We start from the raw sequence: 23,794 nt of genomic DNA, 5'->3' as shown, positions 1-23,794 counted from the left end.
TTCTGTGCTTAGCTTATGTTAGTTCATGAGCTTATAGCGAGTGAACTGAACTTATAAGCTTATGTGAACTTCTCTTACATTCATCAACTTATTATTAAGCCGTGAAATAAATTCAAACAAATTGATATGGAATCTGTAGGATGAACAATAAGGTTTTTTCTCAGGGTTTCTTTCTATTTTTCTCAGCATTCTTCCCAGCTTTACAGGCACCTCAGCATTGTAATGTTGAGAATCATTCGCAACATATGCCTTGAAACGAATGATGACGGAGGAAAGATTAAACGCTCACTTCTCAAAGTGAAGTTGTTTGGATTGATGCTTTCAAGATTACTGAAGTACCACAAAAAGCCAACAAAAGCCGTTTAGTTCGGTGAGCGGACCGCACAAATTAATAACCGTTTTGTTCTTCTTACTGAACAAAAGGATTTTGAATAGAAGCTGCTGATTTTGCAGTGGAAGTCTGGAGAAGTCCTCTCAGATAGGTCTGGAGGAAGAATATTACAATCTTCAATTTTGACTGTTTCGGAAACTTGAAGAACTCCTTAATCGGCTCATCCTTTTGCTTCTCGCATTTCAACATTTCAAAAAAATATGTCAATGTTACTTCCCATTGACAACTAATCCTTTCCCTTCTTCAATTCACAATGTCACTTTATTATTATTTCAAATAAATTTCTTCCGTTATTTTAAACTGGAATCATCAATGAGAAATGTGCGGATGCTATTTTCAGTGGTTGGAAAAATGTTCACCATTTATGAGATTATTAAAATATTATTGAAATATTGTAAAAATATAAACTCTGAAAAATACTAATACTTAAAGATCACTCATCTTCACTAGCATTCTTGCGTTGAGATATTTGAAAATGAAAATAAAAACGAAATCGATTTCTTTCAGAGTTAATTTAGAGTTTCTTCCATAATTGATTCATTTTTGGTTTGAAGAAGTTTTTGTAACCTATTTCAGTGATGATTGAATTATGTATAGAAATGAATCTGGAAAATATCAATTTGATGGTTTATTTCTATTGTAATTGTATTGTTCACCATAACTTTAAATATAGGCAGTTTTGAAATGAATACTGTCTCTTAAATTATATTTCTAGCTCAAGAACTGAATTTCTGTGATTGACTTCACAGAAGTCAGTTATTAAAAAGTGTCTAGGAAATCTTTGAAAGTTTATAGCTACTAGATATCGAATGCTAGAAACTTTATATCCTGTATATGAAGTATATATCTTATATATATCCACTAATCTTATATTTCAGTATAAGATATTAAAATATATTATATTTCAATCTTACCAGAATTTAAAATAGGTTACTGAAGTTTAAGCGTATCCTGACGAGTTGCTTATTGTAGTTTTCAGTTTTTCTTTGCTCACAATCTGAATTATTCTACTACTTATCTTTCAGCTAATTTGCCATTAATTCTAATTCTCACCGAGACTCCCATCCACACTTCAGCTCCGAAGAGGAATTATCATGACTATAATGAGAAGAAAGTCTAGTCTATTAGAGTAAGTTCACTGGCGATGTGAGAAACACCATTGGGGTGGCGACTAAATTGAATTATTTATCTCAGCTAACGCTCTCTAAATTTCGTCCGGGAAGTTGTTCTATTTCTCATTTCTAACCTCTGCCTCTGTCCTTCCGCCTCTGCTCAGCGTTAAAAGGCTGACTTTCCCCACTCCTTGAAACAGACAATGTCCCTATCTTGAGATGAAAAATTGTAATCGATTTTAAAAATGGAATGTTGTAATTGAATTAGAACACTCAAATTTGGGTTATGGTTAATTTATCAATGATTATCAAACTTCTTCATTAGGTTAAATGCAGAAATTAAATTGAAACGCTCATCATGAATTTCTGTATAGCTGATATTAATAAATAGTTATAGTTGTCTGGTTCATAGAGATACCATGGCCCAATAATAGAAGCTAAAAACATAAATTTCCATGAGAATAAAAACATAATGGATCATCTTAATAGAGTAGGAATATCACAATCTGGATTTGACATTGGGAATCACATAGTTTGCAGAAAGAGTATACACGTAGCTATTTTGCTTTTCCACACGACAGACGATTCTCCAGGACAGGAAAAGAATTTGCTTTGTGATTAATTCGTAATCAGTGCAAGAAGAGGAACACCCACAGAGTAATTATAGACAATTATTATTATTATTTCAGGTTAACAAAGAAGCACTTAACATTTTATTGAAGGGTTTAATCATTTATTTTTCTAATCGTTAGCAAACAATAGACATAGTTTTGATTATACATTACTCAATAACACTAAAACATTTTATAAGGCACTTGGTTCATGTTAAAGACCACCTCGATCTCACATTTAGGAAGTTCAATTCTCATAATATTTACTCAATTAATCGCTCGCTAATATCTTATGTTAAACATCGATGTGACACTCTCGTACTTTGATTAGAAGAAGAATATCTGATAGCTTCTTCCAAAAATTTCAGTTGAAATGATAAAGTATTTACATAAATCAATAAACTGGAGACATTCATCCAGTCAGCTTTACTTATTAACCAATTCTTTTGAGAAAAAAATAGGTGTACATCGATTCATCGGTTCTATAATAATTGGAATATTAGGTTTGTTTTGGGTAGGCCTACTATTCATATGAACTCTCTATCTGTGTTTCGATTTATGACTATCTGAAGGTGGTGACTTTCAAAATTACAACTTGATTGTTCACTATTTCTTCAACAGAGAAATCCAGAGCAGGCTGGCTGTAATAGCATACTCGCTAGCCTACAGCTTTTGAGACCACACACATTTTAATCCATTGGGAAGAAACAAAGACCGCATGGCTTTGTTCAACAGGCAACCGTCAACAATGCAAAATCCCTTGATAGAAAGCCAACTTCCCATAGAAAGAGCGCTTTTGAGCTATAGAACTTCAATATCAATCCGCCACCCTGTAAGCTTCTGGATAAATTCATCAATGACATTGTTGATAACATTGTTGAAAGATCTCGCTTCAATAAATGTTCAGGCTCTCATGTGTGTAATAAGCTCTGTGTTTGATCATTCAGTTAGAAGCTGAATTCAATATATTTCTCCATCAGTGATGGGAAATGTCATACATGAAAATTTATACATTTCTAATAGATATTTGCATTCAGTCACGTTCTGTAAGAAAAACTACAAAGATTATATTTGGAAAAACGAGAGTTTTGCAATATTTGTAGTGCATCAATAACAAACGTTACAGTAAGTACACTATTACACCCTTAAATAGTTATTGATGAATAATTAATCTACTGTACAATATCAAGGTTGATCTAGAATATAAAGTTCTTTGTGTATCAAAACGTTTCTCGATCAGATCATTCTATCTATTATTCATTTATAAATTCATGCAACAGGCATAAACAATATTAATGATTCCTTTAATTTGTTCTTGGAAATAAATCCTGGTCTAATAGCAACTGCATTAGAAGCTAGCTTCTTGTCCACTTGGCAGGATATTTTGAAAAGTAAGATTAGATTACATTGATAATAAATTGACAGCATTTATCTGGTGAGGTAGTACAATCATCGGGTACCCTATGTAGATTCAGAGTGAATAAGAAATAATATCGATGAAATCTATACTTTTTTGTATGATAATGCAGTATGACTATTAAGAACATCTAAGATCTCTGCAACTTTGAACTAATGGGCTGCTGTGAAATCCATGAGTACGTGAGAATATGTATTGCACTAACTGGGCATGCTCTCTCACATGCAATAACAATCTGAATGTACTTCACTTGGATGGGACTGCTAATGATAATGCTTTACATAACAACCAAGCAGAGCTGTTGTACTCTGGTCTGTTCAATTATTCTATAATTCAGTGATGATCATGTTGTATCAAGATCAACTGTGAATAGAGCTACAAGAGATTTGTGCTCCCTAAAATTATACAATCAGTCAACAGGTGTCGTGTTATGTTATTGAATTGAAATCATGGAATTTATGTTGTATTCGGTTCTGTGTAGTGCATTAATCGCTTGACAGCTACTTATCCTCAATGTTGACTTGATTAATGCCTCATAAACTCTTATCTGTAGGGCCCGATCAATTATTGCTGCTCATTGTAATTTTGCATAGTCTTGAATAGCGTTATACTATGGCATTCGCAATAAATCAAACGGAATTTAGAAGAATTAGAGATGGATTGTCAAATCTCTTTGAAACTTCAAATCTTTAATGTTGAACATGTTCTCAGTTATTTTTAAATCTTCCCCAATATTTAGTCTCATTGAATGTTAACCGTATTTAAACGAGCTTCAAGAGGTTTTATAATACTTGTGAAGCATTTTGATGTAAAGGTGTTTCATTTTATGTGAAGGCAATCATGTTTGAACAGCTTGGTAGTATCAGTAGAATAACAGAAAATGCGAGAGATTGTGAATAATAATAATAACATGATTCTATGAATCAGGCTTCACCTTGATGAAAGGGTCGGAATGATAAGCAGGGCTTCAGATACTGAAGGAGGGCATCTAAAACTAGACCGGTTGGAACAAAGAAACGAAAACAGCCTCGGGTGGGATCGTTAAATGATGTAATGAGTTTGTTTCGAGTTCTGAATTCAGAGATGGAAGAACAAGGGAGCTACGGATTATTGTGTGGTCGACTGATTTCCAATCGTGATAGGTCAATTTTTTTAGTAGTCCAATTCATAATTTCTATTTATTGATGAAACCAATTTTATCATTAAGCTTTTCAGCTTATAAAATTAGTTCAGAGTTACACCGCATTTTGTTCAATTAATCTGTATTATTATCCAACCGACCAGTTTCTGGCCTCGTAAGAGTATGTTTTCCTACTAAGCAAACAAGTCTCGTGGTATGACGACTCACATATAGGCTATGCTCTGTAGTTATAAGGACCCATGTGTATTGGTGGTATCCTGAAGTAGTCTAGTGGCTGAATGCATAGGGGAAAGTGGACAGTCTAGGATTACTTGAGCAAGAGCAAATTTTTATCCTAGGAATTAACCAAGCTCTTCCACCTCACATAACATAACAGAAGATTCATTCTTTTGTTTTTCACATTACGGCATTTTAGTTATTTGTTTTAAACATCCAGGGTAGTATAATGAGCCTTGAAATGTTGATGGTCAACATAGTTTTTGAAATTATGAATAGGTAATAAGGGAATCAATATTGCTCCTCAGCTCTATAATTGTTATATCTTGCTACTTGCCGGACCGTTATCACAATACACAGATTACTAATTGAGTTTGATCACATTTCCAAATCATTCTTAACAATAATACCTTAATAAAATCACTTCTCAATGGATTAATAATTGCAGTTTTTGGGTAGCAAAGAACAGGGAATGTAATACACATAAAAAAAATTGATAATGCTACTTGGAAGATTAATCACAGAGAACTATTTGCACCTTTTTATTATTTTCAATCCAGACGCGACAAGTTCAGACGATTCTCGCTATAATCAAGCGCCAAATTAATAATGAACTTCGACGCTTGATAATAGCGTGAATCGTGCGAAACTAGTCGCGTCTGAGATACACAAGACGACACTATTGGTTTTTTGTAACACAAACTCTCTATTTTATGAGTAGATGATTTTTGTTAGCTATATTTTAAAATTACATTGGGGGAGAACCCAAAACTGTTTAAACCTTAATAATTGGCACTTGAAGCTTTTGGTACGAGATTTGTCTGACTGTGAGAGTGTCACTTGAATGTATCACGCGAGTGATAGAAGGAGGTGATGTACTTGAGTTGCGTGTTTGGTGAGGACGCGTACTTCATATAGCCGGTGGTGTCGTTGTCCTGTGTATAGCCGTCGATGTGGTCGATGGTGAAGCTGGTGGCGTGGGGTGTGGCGCGAGTCGGGTGTCAGACAACTGTCACACGCATCATCTGCTCGGCAGGATTCGACAGCACCGTGTCCGAAGTCACGTCTGTGGATGACGTCACGTCCGTTGCGATCGGCGTTGATGCTGGCGTTTCTCTTGTAGCTTGGTGCAGTAGACTGGAAAAATCGTTTCATAAAGATCAGTTTCAAGCGTTTTGAAAGTGTTTCCATTACACATTCTCAACGCATGAAATTAACAAACAGGTTTATGTATGCCTGCAGCAAAATACTCTCTTCAAAGACCCTATCTCACAAAACAAAGCTCAGACTATACAAAACAAGTCCAGTACTACTCTTCGGGTCTGAAACTTAACCAAGAAAGAAGTACAATGTTTAAAGAATAAATTGCCGCTAAAGATATATTGGCCCAAGAAACAGCTAGGCCTAGGAGAATGGAGGAGGAAACATAATAAGGAGATTAGAGACCTCTACATTAACTCAGACATTGTTAGAGAAATAAAATGTAGGAGATTACAATGGGCTGGACACGTACTCAGAAGACTTTTGATATGTTTTCCTTCTAACTAGTCCAAACAAAGCTGCGAAGTCAAATATTGTGCTCCAAACGTTCCCTCCAAATTTCCCTGTCAATTGATCTGTTGTTGAACTTAATTTACACTCAACACTATGACGGCTGTAACAATCGTAGTGAGATGCGTAAAATAATGTAGTAATACATGAAATTGAAGAGAATATTATGCTCTTTGAGCTCATGATCAACACGGATTTTTTCAATCAATCTTTGAAAAGTTATAAGGCAAAAAAGACGAAAAAATCGGAGCCGGAAGGGTTTTTCTTGAAATGTGACCCTTTTGAGAGCACATACCCAGAAAACTAAAAGAGATATGGGAAAATGTTACAGATAAAACTTGTAGGCTAATATGTAAGCTTCAATTTTGTATTCCAATAAAATTTCGGAAAGACGCATATTGACCCCTTTAGCAAAGGGAGTAGGAGTGAGGACTTTTGATATGTTTACCCCCTCATATATCCTTGAAAGAGCTGTGGGGTCAAAAATTGTGTTCCAAACTTTTTCCTCTATAAACTTTCGTTGACTGAACTATAGTAGATTAAAGTGGATTATCTTATGAGAATAGGAGTGTTTGAAAGTAATAAAATAAATTCATTTTCCATAATTCCAGAACATATTCGTTCTCTGATATGCGAGACAATTCAAGCGAGAAATATATCAAAGAACGGATGCCGGAATTATACAGAATAAATCATGATATTCCATCTGTGAAAATATAGCTTTTCATCCCCTCCTCATCAAAATTTCTCTTGAATAATGAAATGAATCATTTTGAAATATTATATCTAGCCTAGAATCTCTCTACATCCAGTACGTATCTTGGCGTTCAACCATCAGGAATATTCCACTTGAGGAATAGGTGTCAAATTGATATCACGCATTATTATTTCTATAACAGTGTTAAAGGCAGAGAGTAAAACTATTATGCAAATTGGAGCTAATTGAACTCTCCAATAATGCAACATTTGCAGCTTAGAAACCTCGAAATCAAACATTACATAGAACATAAAAAACTAGGAGCTTGGAAAACCGTAAAATCAACATTTTTGCGTTTAACGTTAAAGTATAATACTGTAATGAAAAACAATCAGAATAAATATTCAATATCTTATTGAGCCATACTATCGATGATGCGTACATTATATCTGAAGTTTTAAACATTAAAACATTAAAATGAATTCAATAAAACAAACTGGTTTGGAGTGAATATATGTCACCAATTTTCAGGTTATTTTTTATACCTGGAACATTGCTGGTAATATCACCAATTCATTCATATTATATTTGATAGTATTATGAATTTCGATTACTCCTAGAATAAAATCTATTCATCAAAGGAAATGAAACTCAAGGTTTTTAAGAAATCGACAATTGTATCTCAAGGCCTGAGTTTATGACTAGTTTAAGTACCGTATCTTTAAGTATGGTTATGTTTACATTCATGAATTGAGACAGGGATATTTTTTACGACTAACCTCTTGATTGGAGACTCAACTACGTTCGTTGGTTTCTTATCAGCACTCACATCACCGACTCTGCAATAAAGAAAAACGAAGTTAGTTCCAGATTGTGCAGAAGTTATTTTGCCAGGCAAGAAGGCTCTTGCTGATCAGTTGATCCGGAAGAGAAATTCTCATTTCTCTCACTGGTTTGCTTTACCGGGTAAAATTTCTGTGATAGTTATTTCTGTACTAGTACAGTAGACCAAAAATTTCAACCGTTGATAAACCGAATTGGTCTCTAGCTAGAAATATGTCTTGTATTTACTGACTATTGTACAATATGTAGGATTCGTACATATTTACAATATGTACATACATATGTATTTGTAGAATAAGTACAAATTGAATGAGCGATATTAACAATACATTAAAAAAAATATTTGAATCTCTCTTAGATCTTCTATTGTAGCCTACCTGATTATGATAGGAGATATACAATTTTAAATACATTTTTATTTAGTTCATGCTAGCCCATTTCTCAAGGTGATTTTGATAGTCCGGATAATTTAATAATCCCGATGTGGTCCTACCCAATTGATCCAAAATATCGACTCTCTTATTAAAATAGATGATTCCCACTATTTTTTGACTCATACCGGAAAACGAGACGCATTCTACTCCCACTTCATTGTTTAATGAGAATACGAGCATACAAACACTAAAATCGGTCAAAATTGTTCAACACTGAAATCATTAGGATAATAGAATAAATAAGGATATGAATAGCGTGGGCAGAGGATGAAGAGGTACAAAATAAAACAAAGATTTCTTGGAAAAATGTGAGAAAAAGTGGGAGTATAATAGATGTGAAGTGTGAAATGACGAGAAGGAGCTGAAATGGGAGAATAAGACGAAGCAGGAGAAAACGTAGAAGCAGGAAAAGAGGAAGCAGAAAAAATCAGTAGAAGGAAAAGAATTCAAAAGGAAAAGGAGAAGCAGAATTCAATTTATACATGTTCGGTACGAAAACAGAATATGAACAAAATTGAATCAGAAGAGGGATAAGAAAAAGTTTAGGTGAAGGTGAAACAGGGAAGGAGTTGAGGTTGGAAGTGGAAAACAAGAGGAATACGATTTGGAAGCGACAAAGATGGGAAGTGAAAAGAATAGAATCCAGTAATTCAGATCGATTGCTGGTCTGATATCTAAAATAAGTTAATTGTTTATGCTTATGGAATTTCACATTACTAGAACTATTTCCAGCTTCCTAGAATAGAAACATCTCAAAATCGTTCACTGTTATCTTTTGTTGATTTTCAGCCCCAGGTTTGTGTGTGGGAAGTATCACCCTTCCCATAAGGCAATCACCAGATTGTGAGTGCGTTCATTTATTCAACTATGGATGGAAATTACTGTGATATTGCATTTATTCAAATTCTAATAGATCAATAATTCTTATTAAACGAAAATCCAAATTAAATGATGTAAATCACCCCGAAGACTTCTGCTACTGTAAATATTGACAACAGGGAATTTTCATCTAGGGAATTTTCAGTTGTCAATATTATTGCAGTGGCAGAAGTCTCCGGTGTGATTCACAGCATTTATTTTGAATTTTTGTTTAATAATATTATTATTATTCAACTATAGTTGAATGACGCCATCTAACGGAAGCTAAGCTAGGATAACCTATGAACAAATCGGACAATGTCGTCATTTTACAGCGGTTAAATTGAATATATATGAGTGCATCCAGGCCCTACTTACAGTTCAAGGTACCAACAAGACGTGATTTTGGAGCACATCAACCCAAGATAGGAGAAGGCTACTCAAGGGCAAGGTACCTACAGTTGTGAAGAGTGTACGTCACTTATCTTAATCACTTTATTCCACTTATTTGTTATGACTGATGCTGGGTGGCAAAACTGACCATCAAAATCGTACTATGAAAGTCAACCGAAATTATAGTACACAATCAATTGATTAAATAATGATCCAATCAATTTAACAAACTCTTGTTCAAGTCTGGGTAAATAGGGGTGAAGTGTGACTAGCCAACTGGCCAACACCATTGATTTGAGAAGGAAGGCAAATAGTGTTGCGCGGTCGACCACAATTTCAATCTGTCGCTCAAAGAGTATCGAAGCAATTAATCCACACCAAGCAAATCCAACAATTGCCACCGAATGATCTGTAGTCTCTCCAACTGGTGGCATTGGCATTGGCTCTGTGCAAAGCAGGTTGATTATTCGCAAACAGCACTGAGGCGGCTCAGATCAGCCTCATAGTCTCTTCCAATTACTAATTAATTATTCAGCTTATCGTCAGATCCAATTTATCCTCTAAACCTTCCTTGCAATACAAACAGGCCCACCGGGAAGGTGTGTGATTCTGGAAATTTCAAATGCTAATAATGCGATTTTTCGGAATATTTAAAGTTTCTCCTCATTATGTTGTGAGTTGTAAGAATAATAAATAGATAGATTTTCCTGCCCACTTTGGTAAGATTGATCAGGAGATAGAGAGTTCCGAATGATATCATTTTTTCAGAATTTTATAATCTAAAAAAAAGGCGGGAGCAAATGTTTTTGTCCGATTACTGGATTTGGCAGAAATAGATGGAAACTGGAAAATGAATTAAAAATGCGACGTTTTTGGGCCACGCTGTATCTAGCACAAGGAAATTTCGCATGAAGAAATTGATTCTGACTTCTGTCATGTATCTTAACAATATATCAAAAAATCAGAACTAAAGTATAAATTGCAAACACCAATGTATATAGTAACTGGACTATTTATAATATATTAATATTGAAATATATCTAGATACGAGTATATAGAATGGATTACACATGAATGATTTCTTTAGCAGGAACCAATTTTCAATTGATACTGTTATGGATGAAGCCTTTAGTAGGATGGCAGGAGGCGAGGGGTCTCTGGTGGACGGCACAGCGGGAGCAGTGTTGACGCGGGGTAGCAGGGGTGCTTCCGAAACGTTCCAGTCTATTCGGATTCTGGTGAGGGGAGCCATCGACTAATGGCGGGCGCGATCTTGAATCTTTTGGAGTTTTCCATGCACTGTGATTGGTCGGACGAATTGCCGTACTCTGGTTCTTTATGGATGGTTCTGCCCGCCTTATAAATGGCGTGAGTTGCAGTCAGGGAAGCAGTTGACAAACTACAGTGCTTTTGCTCGTTTCTTCTCTTATCGTGACAGAGTGATAACATACTTTTGTAGACATTTGTGGTTGCTTATACAGTTTATCAGTTTTATTATACTCGGTGACAGTTATTTTTAAACGTAAGCTTGTGATAGTTTGGTGTGAGTTAGTAGGAAGTTATCAGTTTATAGTTGTTTCTAGTTTACTTCAGTGTGTTATAGTGCTAAGTAATAAATCTACTCAGTTTAAATCGCCTCAAGTGTTTTATAAGTGTAGAAACCCGTAACAATACATGAGCTCGATGTCTTCTCAAAGAAAGGCACATTTGTTGATCATCAGAGAAATGCACATAATATACTCCCAATTTTCCTCGATTTCCTGAATTTTTTTTGCTTTACAGTATTGGAATATACAATAATTACAAGTGAATTGTGAGTTATGGGTTCCACAATTGGTTTGATTTCAAAATTCAACAAAATGTTTCCACAGATATTTTTGATAGTTTGAAAGATTTTTGCAATATGTAGACTCTTATCACTGGAATAATGTTTAGGAAGGTTTTTAAATGTTCAAAGTATGAGGTATAAAAGCCATAAGGTATTAAGATCAAAGTTCACTAGTGGAGTACTTGAAATAGAGGAGAAAATTTATCAGACTCTGATGAGAGCGGACGTAAAGCGATTGAGCTCCGTTATCTATCTAAAAGTGAGCGTGTCTAGTCAGTATGAATTGCCATAAATGCAACAAATTGATCGTGCGGTCTTCGAAGGACAAGGCTACGAACAAAATTCAGTGTAGTGAGTGCAGGGAGAATTTCCATGGACAGTGCGTGGGTTTTGGTGAAACAGAGTTGAGTGTTTATGAAACATCCGGACGTAAATGGTTGTGCTCAAATTGTGCTCACGATCGTCGGTTGAGTCGTAGTTATAGCGACGGTGGTGATGCGTTAAGTCAGGATTCGAATAATGAAATTGCAAGTTTAAAAATCCTAATAAAGGACTTGGGTGAAAAACTCGATTCTGGATTAAAGCGTATCGAAACCGACTTGGGTAAGTCACTCGAATCGTGTCACGAGAAGCTCGACGAGAACGCCGCACTATTATCTGCTCAACAACTCATCATTGAAAAGCAGAATCAAATCATTGAATCTCTCAAATCGGATAAGTTGGCATTGTCTAAAAAGGTAACAGAACTTTCAGTGAGATTGACTGATTTGGAGCAGTATTCAAGATCAAATACTCTAGAAATCCATGGAATACCTGGCTCCCAGAACGAAAACGTCGCCGGAATCGTTATGGAGATTGGAAAGGCGCTAGATGTCCCTATCAAGGAGGATATGATCGTTGCTTGTCATCGACTGAAGCAGAAGAACAACCGCCCATCGCCTGGAATTATAGTGAAATTTGTCCACCGTACAGTGAAGGAGAGGATCATGGAGAGGCGTCGTGTGAAGAGGACTCTGTCAACCAGACACTTGGGATTGGCGTCTGATACTCCGATTTATATTAATCAGTCTCTCTGTCAAGAGAGAGCTATTTTATTTGCAAAGGCAAAAAAAGTTAAAAAAGAACTGAACTTTAAGTTTCTATGGATAGATAGAACAGGTAACATTAAGATTAGAAGAGACGAGACTTCAACTATTTGCGTTATCAAAACTGATAGCGATATTGAAAAACTTGCAGGTAACCGAGTTTAACACAGTGCCTTGTCTGATACGAGAATTTTATTTTCGACTGTCTGATAAGGCTGTAATCAATCCATTCCGTTGTTTCTCCTGTCTTCCGCTACTCAGTCGCAAAATATTCAAATTCTTGCCGTTGTTCTATTCTTTTTTGAAATTAATTATTTGTTTTGAATTCTAACTCTCTCTTAGTTAAATTAAATTATCAGAATATTAGAGGTTGTCGCACAAAGACTCACGAATTACTAAAGTCTGTGCTGGGTGAAAGTTTTGACATTGTTGCTTTAACTGAAACCTGGCTGAGTGATGAAATTCATGATAGCGAGCTGTTCGATGCTCGATATCGTGTTTACAGATGTGACCGTGATAGGATTGTCTCTGGTAAGCGCTGGGGTGGGGGGGTTCTTTGCGCTGTGGCTGATAAATGGTCATCTCGACTCATTCATTCTCGTGCTACTGCGCGCTATGAATCGCTGCTTGTCAAGCTATCCATCCAAGATAAGATCGTTTCTATCTGTGTTGTTTATTTTGCTCCCGAATCTAACCTGGTTGACTATTGTGACTTCTTTGATTTCATTGAGGGATGCAATGAAATTTACTCTCATGATTTGTTAATTGTAGGAGATTTCAATCTAAGTGAGATAAATGGTACCTTGTGTCACAATACTGTGTGGGGGACAGGTAAATATGCCAGGCTAAGAAACTTCATGTGCCTTTTCAATCTTAAGATGTACAATAATGTATTAAATGCAAACTCTAAAACTCTTGACTTGTCTATGAGTAATCTGCCTTTGGTTGTTTTACATGAAACTAGTCCTCTGCTTGCAGAGGATCCGCATCATCCAAGTTTGGATATTAGTTTTACCGTTAAAAGAAAGCCAAAACAGCCTCCTTTAAATATTGAGTATTATAACTTCAAAAAAGCGAATTTCCTTGAATTTTATTTAACACTCAGAGATTCTGATTGGAATAGTTTATATGAATTTCATGATGTAGATCTGGCTCTTGATTATTTCTATGAATTGATGAATAATGCCTTCACTTTGCATATACCAAAGAATAAAAAAATAATTAAATCTAGGTATCCAGTTTGGTATACAAGGAATATAATTCAAATGATTAAATCTAAAAATAAGTGTGCGCGTAAAAAATCGTTCTCCAGATACTACTTGAACAAATTCATAGATTTAAGAGCGTCAATAAAATCAGAAATAAATATAGCTTATCAGAGGTACATAGACTCATTACAATGCGACATTAAATCCAATATGAAACAATTCTGGAATTACGTAGGGAGTAAAAAGGAATCAAGGTCAGTGGCAGATTGTTTTGAATGGAATGGATGTAAATATACCAGTCAGGAGGTGCCTCAGGCATTTGCTAATTATTTTCATTCAACCTATATTGATTGCAACAACAATAATGATACTACGCCTCCCGAAAACGACAATGAAGCTAATAATATTAATCATATTTTGCCACCTCTTGATAAACTTCAAATAAAATTTATCTCTGAGGAAGAAGTCAGCTCAGCCATAGATGACCTGAAAGCCACACGCTCTTGTGGACCTGATGGAGTGCCAGGATATATAATAAAAGGATGTAAGGATATACTCACTAAACCCTTGAAAATCATCTTCAATTTGGCTCTCAAATCAAATAAATATCCTGCAAAATGGAAAGTTGCTAGGATAACACCCATCCACAAATCTGGTGCTAAAAATATAATCGGAAACTTTCAACCGATTGCTATTTTGAATTCAACAAGCAAGGTATTTGAGTATATACTTTACAGTAAAGTATTTAATCACGTAAAGCCTGTAATCTCCCCTTTTCAACATGGGTTCATGCCTTCGCGATCAACGGTTACTAATTTGCTGCAGTTTTCCCAATCTGTTTCCTCTGAGCTAGATGTACAAGGTCGCGTCGATGTAATTTACTTAGATTATAAAAAAGCATTTGATACAGTAAATTTCACAGTACTTTTAAATAAGATGAAAGGTTTCGGACTGTCTGAGAGTCTGATTACATTTTTTAAAAGTTATCTCGTTGATAGGAAATCTTATGTATTATTCAATAATCAGAGGTCTCTTGATTTCACCAACACATCAGGTGTCCCTCAGGGATCAAATCTTGGCCCATTATTGTTTTTATTGTTAATAAATGATCTTCCTGATTACATTGAAAAGTCCGGTATTCTGCTGTTTGCTGATGATGTTAAGCTCTTCAGGCCTATAGCTGGTATTCATGATTGTGCCTTCTTGCAGCGGGATTTGGACGGTGTTCAGAGGTGGTGTGAATTGAATAAATTAGAAATCAATATTTCAAAAACCAAGTTCATGATCTTTACCCGCCAAAAGAATCCCAGACAATATAGTTATAAAATAAATGATACTTTTCTGGACAGGGTAACGAGTATGAGAGACCTGGGAGTCTTGATGGACCCAGCACTTGAATACAGGGATCATTTGGCTCATGTCATGAATTCGGCCAATAGATCACTAGGGTTTCTCTTTCGTAATTGTAAGCCCTTCACTAGATGTGAGGTCATATTGAATATTTATAATGCAACAGTGAGGAGCAAGCTAGAGTATGCTGCACTTGTTTGGGAGCCATCACAGAGCACTGCCGTAAATGATTTAGAGATTATTCAAAATAAGTTATTGAGGTATCTTTATTTCAAAACGTATAATACATTTTGTCCAATAGCTTTTTCCACCGAAACCTTAAGGTCAACATTTAAAGTCCAAAAATTAAAAACCAGAAGATCCATTAGAGCATTAATGTTATTATATGACATTCTAAATAATAATATATTCATGCCAGATTTCATCAATTTGTTAAATTTCCATGTTCCATGCAATAGACCAAGACTTAATATGCTATTTCAGATACCGTTTGTCAGAACCGTTCACCATTTCAATTCCTACCTGAATAGAACAATGAGATTGTACAATAGACTAAACCCATTCCTTGACCCCTTCTATGACCGCTTCAATACATTCAAAAAATCTTGTGAAAAATTATGCTGCTCAATTGATGAATAAATTATTATTTTTGAGCTCTACTAACTCTCCTTTTTTTTCAACTGTTTCTTCTTTCTTTTTATTTAAATATTTTCCATCCTATACCCTTTTACTAACTTTCTGAATCTGACCAATATATCGTTCTCTTCTAATCTTATTAGTTATAGCCTACTGAATTGTGAATATTTAATGAATTGCGATATTATTTTCTTTTCTCTTATTCTCTTTTTTAATTGTAACGTTACACTATCAAATGTGTCATTAAGGCTCGTACTGGAGTTTGTCTGTGAGCCTTTCTATGTTTTTATGGAATAAATAAATAAATAAAATTTCAAACTGATGAAAAACTTGGAACAACGTACCAATCACATTATCGGCAATCCTTCCGTCATCCTGAAATACCAGGATTTGCACTTTGTTTCCTTCTCCTTCAAGCACTGTGGATTTCCTCAACTACTCTCAATCAAGCTTATATTTTCCTCTCAGAACTTTTCTCAACACATGTATTGCTTATAGCTTGATAATAATTGTTTTGGACATCCCATTCGAAATCGGATTTTTCAAAGAGAACTATTGGTTCCTGATTCTCAGAATTAAATAAAAACCCAATTGTTGTTGATGTAGTGGGGGAGAAGTTGGGGTGAGCCTGGTGATTTATCATCTTTATTCATCTTACTCTGTATGTCTGAATGAGATGGATACAACATATTTGAATAAAATATTCTTCATTCCTCAAACAATGTTCAGAGATGCTTCCCATTAACTCAGATTCATGGAGTTCGATTTCATTCGCCTCTCATAATTCACAATTGAAAGCACGACATCAATGAGTTTACTTGTTTACAAAGAAACTGGAACGGAGTTGAACTTAATCTTTCACTTAATTTAACTCAACTTACTTTCACTCCCTCATGAGAGATAATATCTCCAAATAGTTTATACAAATAATAGACCACACAATGTGGACTATTTCAGTCTGTTACAGTATGAACCAAAACATTGTTATGTTCTATTCTGGATAATAATAATTAATAATAATGGTTGATGGAGATAATTATTGTGCTCGGTTTCACCTCAAGAGCAGGAAATTGAGCCTGTAATAGTATTTGATAAATACTGCATTTAATCCAATTATCCAGTGATTATAACTTAGCACTTTAACTTGAGCAGCCTGAGCCGATGTTCAGAGAGCACAAATTATTGCTTCCGTAATTGCAGCCGACTCATTCTGTAGAGCAGGAGCCAAAGTAATTTGCCAGCAATATATAACCGACATTTCACAGGCATTATCACCATAGATGAAACGAGCGATCTCCGTGGGTGGGCAACACCAAGGTGAGGACTGAAACAGCCCAATTGCAGGGTTGCTGCACTAATAAAAGCAGACGTAGGCTTATATTATAGCCCAGTATGATAACCCTGAATGACGGTAATAATATTTGTGAATAGTAGCACACTTGTATACTATAGCTCTTCTGTAAATAGGCGCCATAATGATTACAAGCTTTGATGACTTCAATCTTTAACACCCTCACCTCTTTAGTTTTCTATGTAGTTATGGATAAAATCAGCAATACATGCAAACAAATGAAGAATGTCCACCGACATTGATCATCTCAGGGAAGGAAAAGCAACAGGCCCTGATAGAATATCAAACGAGGAGTTAAAAGCAGGTAGCGAAAGAGTTATTGAAATAATAACAAAAATATTCAATTTATGCCTTAGGAGTGGAAAGATTCCTGAAATATGGCCTAAAGCTAACTTGATATTACTCTTCAATCAAGGTAATGGGATGGAAATCAAGAATTATAACCGTCAAATAAGTCTCCTGTCAAATATTTACAAGATATTCATGGCAGTAATCTCCTACAGGATAGATGGATATTTGACGGCAGCAACTTTAATCAACCAGACCGGATTTAAGAAAAACTTCTCTACGCTGGATAACATCCTAGTCTTACAGGAACTGATAAGGCGTTCTAATGAGTATAAATTTCCACTAGTGCTCCTATACATTAATTTAGAGAAAGTATCCGATAAAATCAACACAACTTCCGTATTACGAACGCTTGAAGACATGGGAATTGTCAATGAGTACCTGGAATTATTCAGATTCATTTACAGGAACATGAAAATTGAATTCAAATTGAGAGGAAAAGGAAGAGTGGTTGAAGTGAATAGAGGCTTAAGGCGGGGAGACCATCAGCGAAAATATTTAATGCATTTCTGGAAAAATCTTTAGATAGATGAATTATAATAGCAGGAAAAAGGAATCGAGATCAATTGGGTGAAATTTAATACATTGAAATTTGCCTATGATATTGCTATTATAGGAAATAGCACCGAAGAAGTATGTAGAATTATGAAGGAAAGTAACAAGAAAGGTTGGATTGAAAGTAAATTTTGATAAATCAAAAGTAATGATTTATAATAGTGAAAGTAACAAGAGAGTATTAGAGACCGAAGACGGAAGGATGGAAGCAGTTGAACACTTCATCTACTTAGGACATCGAAAAGGGAGAGATGGACAATGGAGAGTGATTACTAGAAGAGTGGCAATAGGCTGGTCAATGTTCAAGAAATACAGCTATCTCTCAGATCAGTAAATATTCATTTAAGTATAAACTTTCGGAAAGTACTATTCATGTTTCAGCGAAACTTGCATCTTGTTAAGCAAGCTTGAGATCAAAAGAAAAATGTTATTGAAACCAGACAAATCAATAACAGCATACAGTAATTAAATTCTTCTCCAGCGAGGCAAAATGCAAGAAAAATATTCATGAAGAGTGTTCCAAATTGAACGTTCATGCACCTCCGACGGGACTTTGATTATTTCAGTTTTCTTTTTAGAAAAAAGTGATTGCATTTCTGGCTGATAGGTTGATGGCAATGAGAAACCTTAAATTAAAAACGATAGCAAACACTTGCAATGAATCATCCAATTAGATTCTGTAGTTTTTGAATATGATGCAGTGATTATGAATCTCTCTTGTGGATGATCACTAAGCACTCTGAGACTTTCTCATGACCTCCCAATTCATGATCACAGGTCATACTTGACAAAATACAAGGAAGCTGTACCGGTGCTTCCCTGTTCCCTGTCCTCTGAGACGAATTAAAATCAATTCTAGACCTCTGCTCTCTTAATTCTCTTATCCTCCCATCCAAAACTCTTTTCTTGCCGTCTCTTAAACTCCCTATTCTACCATTCATACAAGAAGGGATGTTTGTTTGACAAATGATCGTTTGTTCTTTCCTATCCAAATACAAAACCATTGAAATCCATTGAAATGTAGGTGAATAATATTCTTTATATATATATATTTATTATATTATTCATATATATATATATATATATATATATATATCTGAGCTACTAGAGAAACAGTTTCTCTAAACAGTTACTGTACTAAACTGTTCAAAAAATTGATCCCAATATTCCATTCCAGGAGTATATTCAACTCTTCACAAATTATAATATTTCTATTTACTCATAGAATGTAATATGCAGATTTGCATTTGATGAGGGTTGAGCTTCGATATTCGGGTTAACTGTTCAAACGAACCACTGTCAACTATGCAGGCCCAGCGTAGACAATGTGACTGTTTATCAACTACAGTTGCAAGTCAGTCGCAACTGCAGTTGCAAAACAGTCACACCGTGTGCGCTGAGTCTTGAACAGATAGATATGCCTGGTGCATATTATATGGAGGGTGCATATGATAGTCATTTGAAGAAATTATTTACTCCATAGAAATTTCTGATCCGAGCTTTGTCAAACTTCGGATTTGTCCCAGTAGCGTCATTTTCAAGAAATGAATGACCTATTGATCAGGCAATAATATATCAAAACCTTGATCCTATCTATCAATTATAGAGCGAAACATTCACAACAACCCCTTACACTCAGTAACAATACTCGACCACTTAGTACAAATCTATTTCTATCAGATTTCCCAGACACTCAGTAAGCAGAAGGCAATTCGATTACACAACTGCTATATTCTCATCAATAAAAAATACCCAGAAATCAGTTAACATATCAATAGCCTAAATAAAAACTTCCTTATTCTATTTGATGGCTGAGTGCAATCTAACTTCTTTCCATGATAACATTTTAATCGCGTGATTAAATAAGCTACACGAAAATTAAGCAATGTAAATGTAAAATAATTTTTCTTTAAGTAAATGAGATCTGCTTGATCTATTTACTTTCTATAAAGAAAATATGATATATAAAGTCGAAATCAGTGATTTCCCTACATGCTCATCTGTGGTTAAGAATAAGAAAACGGAATAAGAGAGCTCCGTGAAAGGTTGAGACTATATAAGGCATTTTTCCAGGCGTTTCCAGACGTGTCGGTAGGGCACGCAGCTCTTCGATTGTCTGATTGGGTTGGCGCCTGAAAAAACACCTAATATGATATAGCTCTAAAGCTCACAATGTTACAAAATGAGAGTGACATTCATTTTTTTCAATATTCATCATAAGAAAAACCATCTTTATGTGTGCAATAACACTGAATATATCATTTTCACAAAATACATTTCATTGCTAGCGAACAGACTAATTGTCTATATACTAGAAATGGCATCAGATTGAAGAATTTTGTATAAAAATTTATCTAATTCCTAGTAATACCTCTTTTCACATTCTGACTTCATATTTATGGTTCAATGATGCACTGGAGGAAAATAAGTATATTGTAATATTTTTATAAAATTGCAATAAATCGAATTGATTATATTGTTGTGTTCAATAATGGATTGAAATATCACAGATATTGTCAAGATTTAAAAACTCAACAAACTGAAAAATTGACGTTATGAAATCTAGAAGAATTGAAAATAGGCCAATGAGAATCCTCGGTCAATAAGAATTTATATGCAACATCTCAAGTAAATCAGTCCAGTAGTTCAGACGTGATGATGTGTCAAACATAATTTTCCTATCCTTTACAGGTGTATACGTGTATAAGCCAGTTTTTCCTTTATTATAGCATAGAAGATGATAGATAGATGGATTAGAATAACTTTTGAAAGGTTTGAGATATCGATGTGCGGTTTTCAACATATTTTATCTTGGAATCCTGTATCGAGATCATAATATATCATATGACCACCTTCCAATTAAAAAAATGAAGTTGGATTCAAAATGGCGGCTCAAAAATGGTGGACGAAACTTCGATCGACGGGAAACCTTGAAACCGGGAAATTGAAAACTTGACAAACTGAAAACTAATAATCAAATCTTGAAGAATCGAAAATAGGCCTATAATCATCCTCGGTTAATTAAGAATCTATATGCAAGATTTAAAGTTAATCAGTCCAGTAGTTAAGACGTGATTAAGTGTCAAACATAATTTTCCCATTCCGTACGTGTATAAGCCAGTTCTTTCCTTTATTATAGTATAGATTAGTATGTTGCTTTGGCCTGTGATCTGTATAAATGTCCTGTAACATCTGAAGGTGCGACCACACATGCTGAACCGAACCTTGAACCGCGCAGCAAACCGTGCATTCCGTCGAGCATCGCGCCTTTCAGCGAACATGAGCATGTTTCATAAAGTTAAAAATCAGCTGTTGAACATTCGCCGTACCGTACTCTGAACCGTTCGCCGAGCCGCTCGCCTGTTTTAATTAACTCTTCGCCGTACCGCACTCCGAACGCTGAACTTTTCAGCCAATCAGAGTCCTCCATTACAATTCGCCGTGCAGTTTGCTTTACAAATTTTGACTATCCATCACAAGTGTAAACATGCGAACACGTTCGTAAACATGAATACAGAAGTATATGGGCCTTTTTTTTATTTTGATTAAATCCATGTTTTGGACAATTCATTGTTACGAATGATAAATTGATAGGACCTAATAAATATTCTCTAATACAAATAAAAAAACTTCTGGAAGAATAATGAATGGATAAATACCAATATTGTAATATTGTTGACCAAGAATTTAGTACGACAACTAATTATATAATTAATTTATTCAACTAATTCTGTACTGTTAAAATTGTAATCATTTTTTTTATTGTTAATCAATTCCATCAACTAACCATGAACTTACTGGAATAAATACTTCAATTCTCATGTATTCAATTAATAGAATTGTATGAAAAATCTACAGTGTAAGACATATCTGAATTCACAGAGTTCGATTGTTGTTGGCAAGAAACATGTTATCCCACGCAGAAATCATTGTTATTTTACTAGATGATAGGATAAGTTGAATAGTTTCCCTTCCAGGGGGAGTTTTGACAAACCTAATAACTGATTTTTCATTTGAAGATACATCGAAAATGTGCATGAGACTTTATTTTTTTGTTCAGCTTGCCAAAATACCCTTCATTTCAATATTAAAATCTCCGACTGACTGTACACTCAATCAATCATTCTATTAGGGCTCCAATAATTTTGGAATTGTCATTAAATAAGAATGGAAGAGAATAATTTATACATGTAAAAATATCAACACCTTTGTTCAAAGACATATTAACTGCATGCGTATTCACGTTAGCAGTGTTAGGTATCTATAGGTCACCAAATGGAGACTGGCAAAAATTTTGTGAGCTGCTCCATACACTTTTGGAAATTACAACCGCTCGTTTCACAAATGTTATAGTAGTAGGAGATTTCAATACCGATTTTGCCAGGCAGGATAAAATGACAGAGGATATTAGAGATATTATTAATATGAATAATTTAGAAATTAAGGTCCACGAATATACAAGAGTAACTCGAACTTCACAGACAATTATTGATAATATCCTCACAAATATAGAAGGTTGTAATGTCAGGTTAGGTAGCTCAGATCTATCAGATCATAACTATCAAATTTTAGATGTTAAGTTGCAGGGCCAGAATCCAAGCAGAAAAAAAAACTTTTGTGAAAGAAATTCAGCAATATGAGCTAGGAAATATAAATTGTTTGAAGCAGGAACTGCTTCAAGAAAATTGGAGTAGTGTTTATAACAGTTGTAACCTAAATTACAAATATAAGCAATTCATTGATACTCTAAGATTCACATTAGTGTATGCTGTCCAATAAAAAAAGTCAAAGTAAAAAGTAAATTAAACAAAGTAGATGAATGGATAACTGAAGATATTCTTACTCAAAGAAATATTGTTAGGGAAGCTTATGAGGAATTTAAATTAGTGAGGGATGTTTGAATTAGTGATGAAGTCAAATACAAATGTCTAAAGAAAAACTATGCAAAAGAAGTGAGGAAAGCTAAGTGTAAGAAAACAGCTGAAATATTAACAACTAGTACCAATTTTAACTCTGCTGTTTGGGAGGTAATTAATAGAAATAGGAGAGCAGCTCAAAAAGATACAGTTACTAATGTCCCTAGGATAATCGATGAACATGGAAATTATATGGATGATAGTATAGACTTTTGAACACTAATACTTATAATACAACTACATTTATGCTGAGCCAATTGAAAAGGTATTTAAATTTCATCCATTATCAAGAGATGAGTTGTCAAGAATAATAAAAAATTTGAATAACAAAAAAACAGTAGGATTGGATGGGGTCTCAAGCAAAATTTTAAAAGAATGTGAAAATGAATTACTGGACCCTTTATTGCATCTCCTTAATACTTCACTAGAGCAGGGTATTTTCCCTGATGATCTGAAACATGAAAAATTTTGCCAATTTTCAAGAGCGGTGATTCTGAAAGAGTTGAAAATTATAGACCCATTAGTATTCTAAATGTAATAACCCAAGTAGCAAAAAAATATTGTCTCATTATTGCCACAACATTCAGCAACATTGTTAAAAATATTGTCATTATAATATTGTAGCAGTATTGTCATAATATTTTTGCAATATCAAATCATATATTATGTAAACATTGTTCAGCAATATTAAATAATATCTATACAACATTGTCGCAATATTGAATAATATATCATGTAAATAATGTTTAGCAATATTGAGATAATATCAATACAACTTTGTCACAATATTGAATGATAATGTAAATATCGCTCAAGTCTAATCAAAATCCCATTGAATTTTTCTACTTGAATC

General features: G+C 34.6%; 1 protein-coding gene across 1 annotated transcript; it reads left to right on the top strand.

Annotated features, from left to right (window-relative positions):
• The first annotated feature begins 11,770 nt into the window (after positions 1-11,770).
• LOC120351540 lies at positions 11,771-12,742 on the top strand. Its single transcript, XM_039429324.1, has one exon. It carries the CDS (start codon positions 11,771-11,773, stop codon positions 12,740-12,742), a length of 972 nt encoding a protein of 323 aa, XP_039285258.1.
• The last annotated feature ends 11,052 nt before the right edge of the window (positions 12,743-23,794 follow it).

Source organism: Nilaparvata lugens, chromosome 5, assembly GCF_014356525.2.
Source record: "Nilaparvata lugens isolate BPH chromosome 5, ASM1435652v1, whole genome shotgun sequence".
Taxonomy (NCBI): domain Eukaryota; kingdom Metazoa; phylum Arthropoda; class Insecta; order Hemiptera; family Delphacidae; genus Nilaparvata; species Nilaparvata lugens.
Note: the sequence above shows the minus strand (reverse complement) of the source record. Positions and strands in the feature narration are given on the sequence as shown.

What these genes read in the sequence shown, in the direction of transcription:
- LOC120351540 (XM_039429324.1), top strand. Translation starts at nt 11,771, where the DNA reads ATGAATTGCCATAAATGCAACAAATTGATCGTGCGGTCTTCGAAGGAC.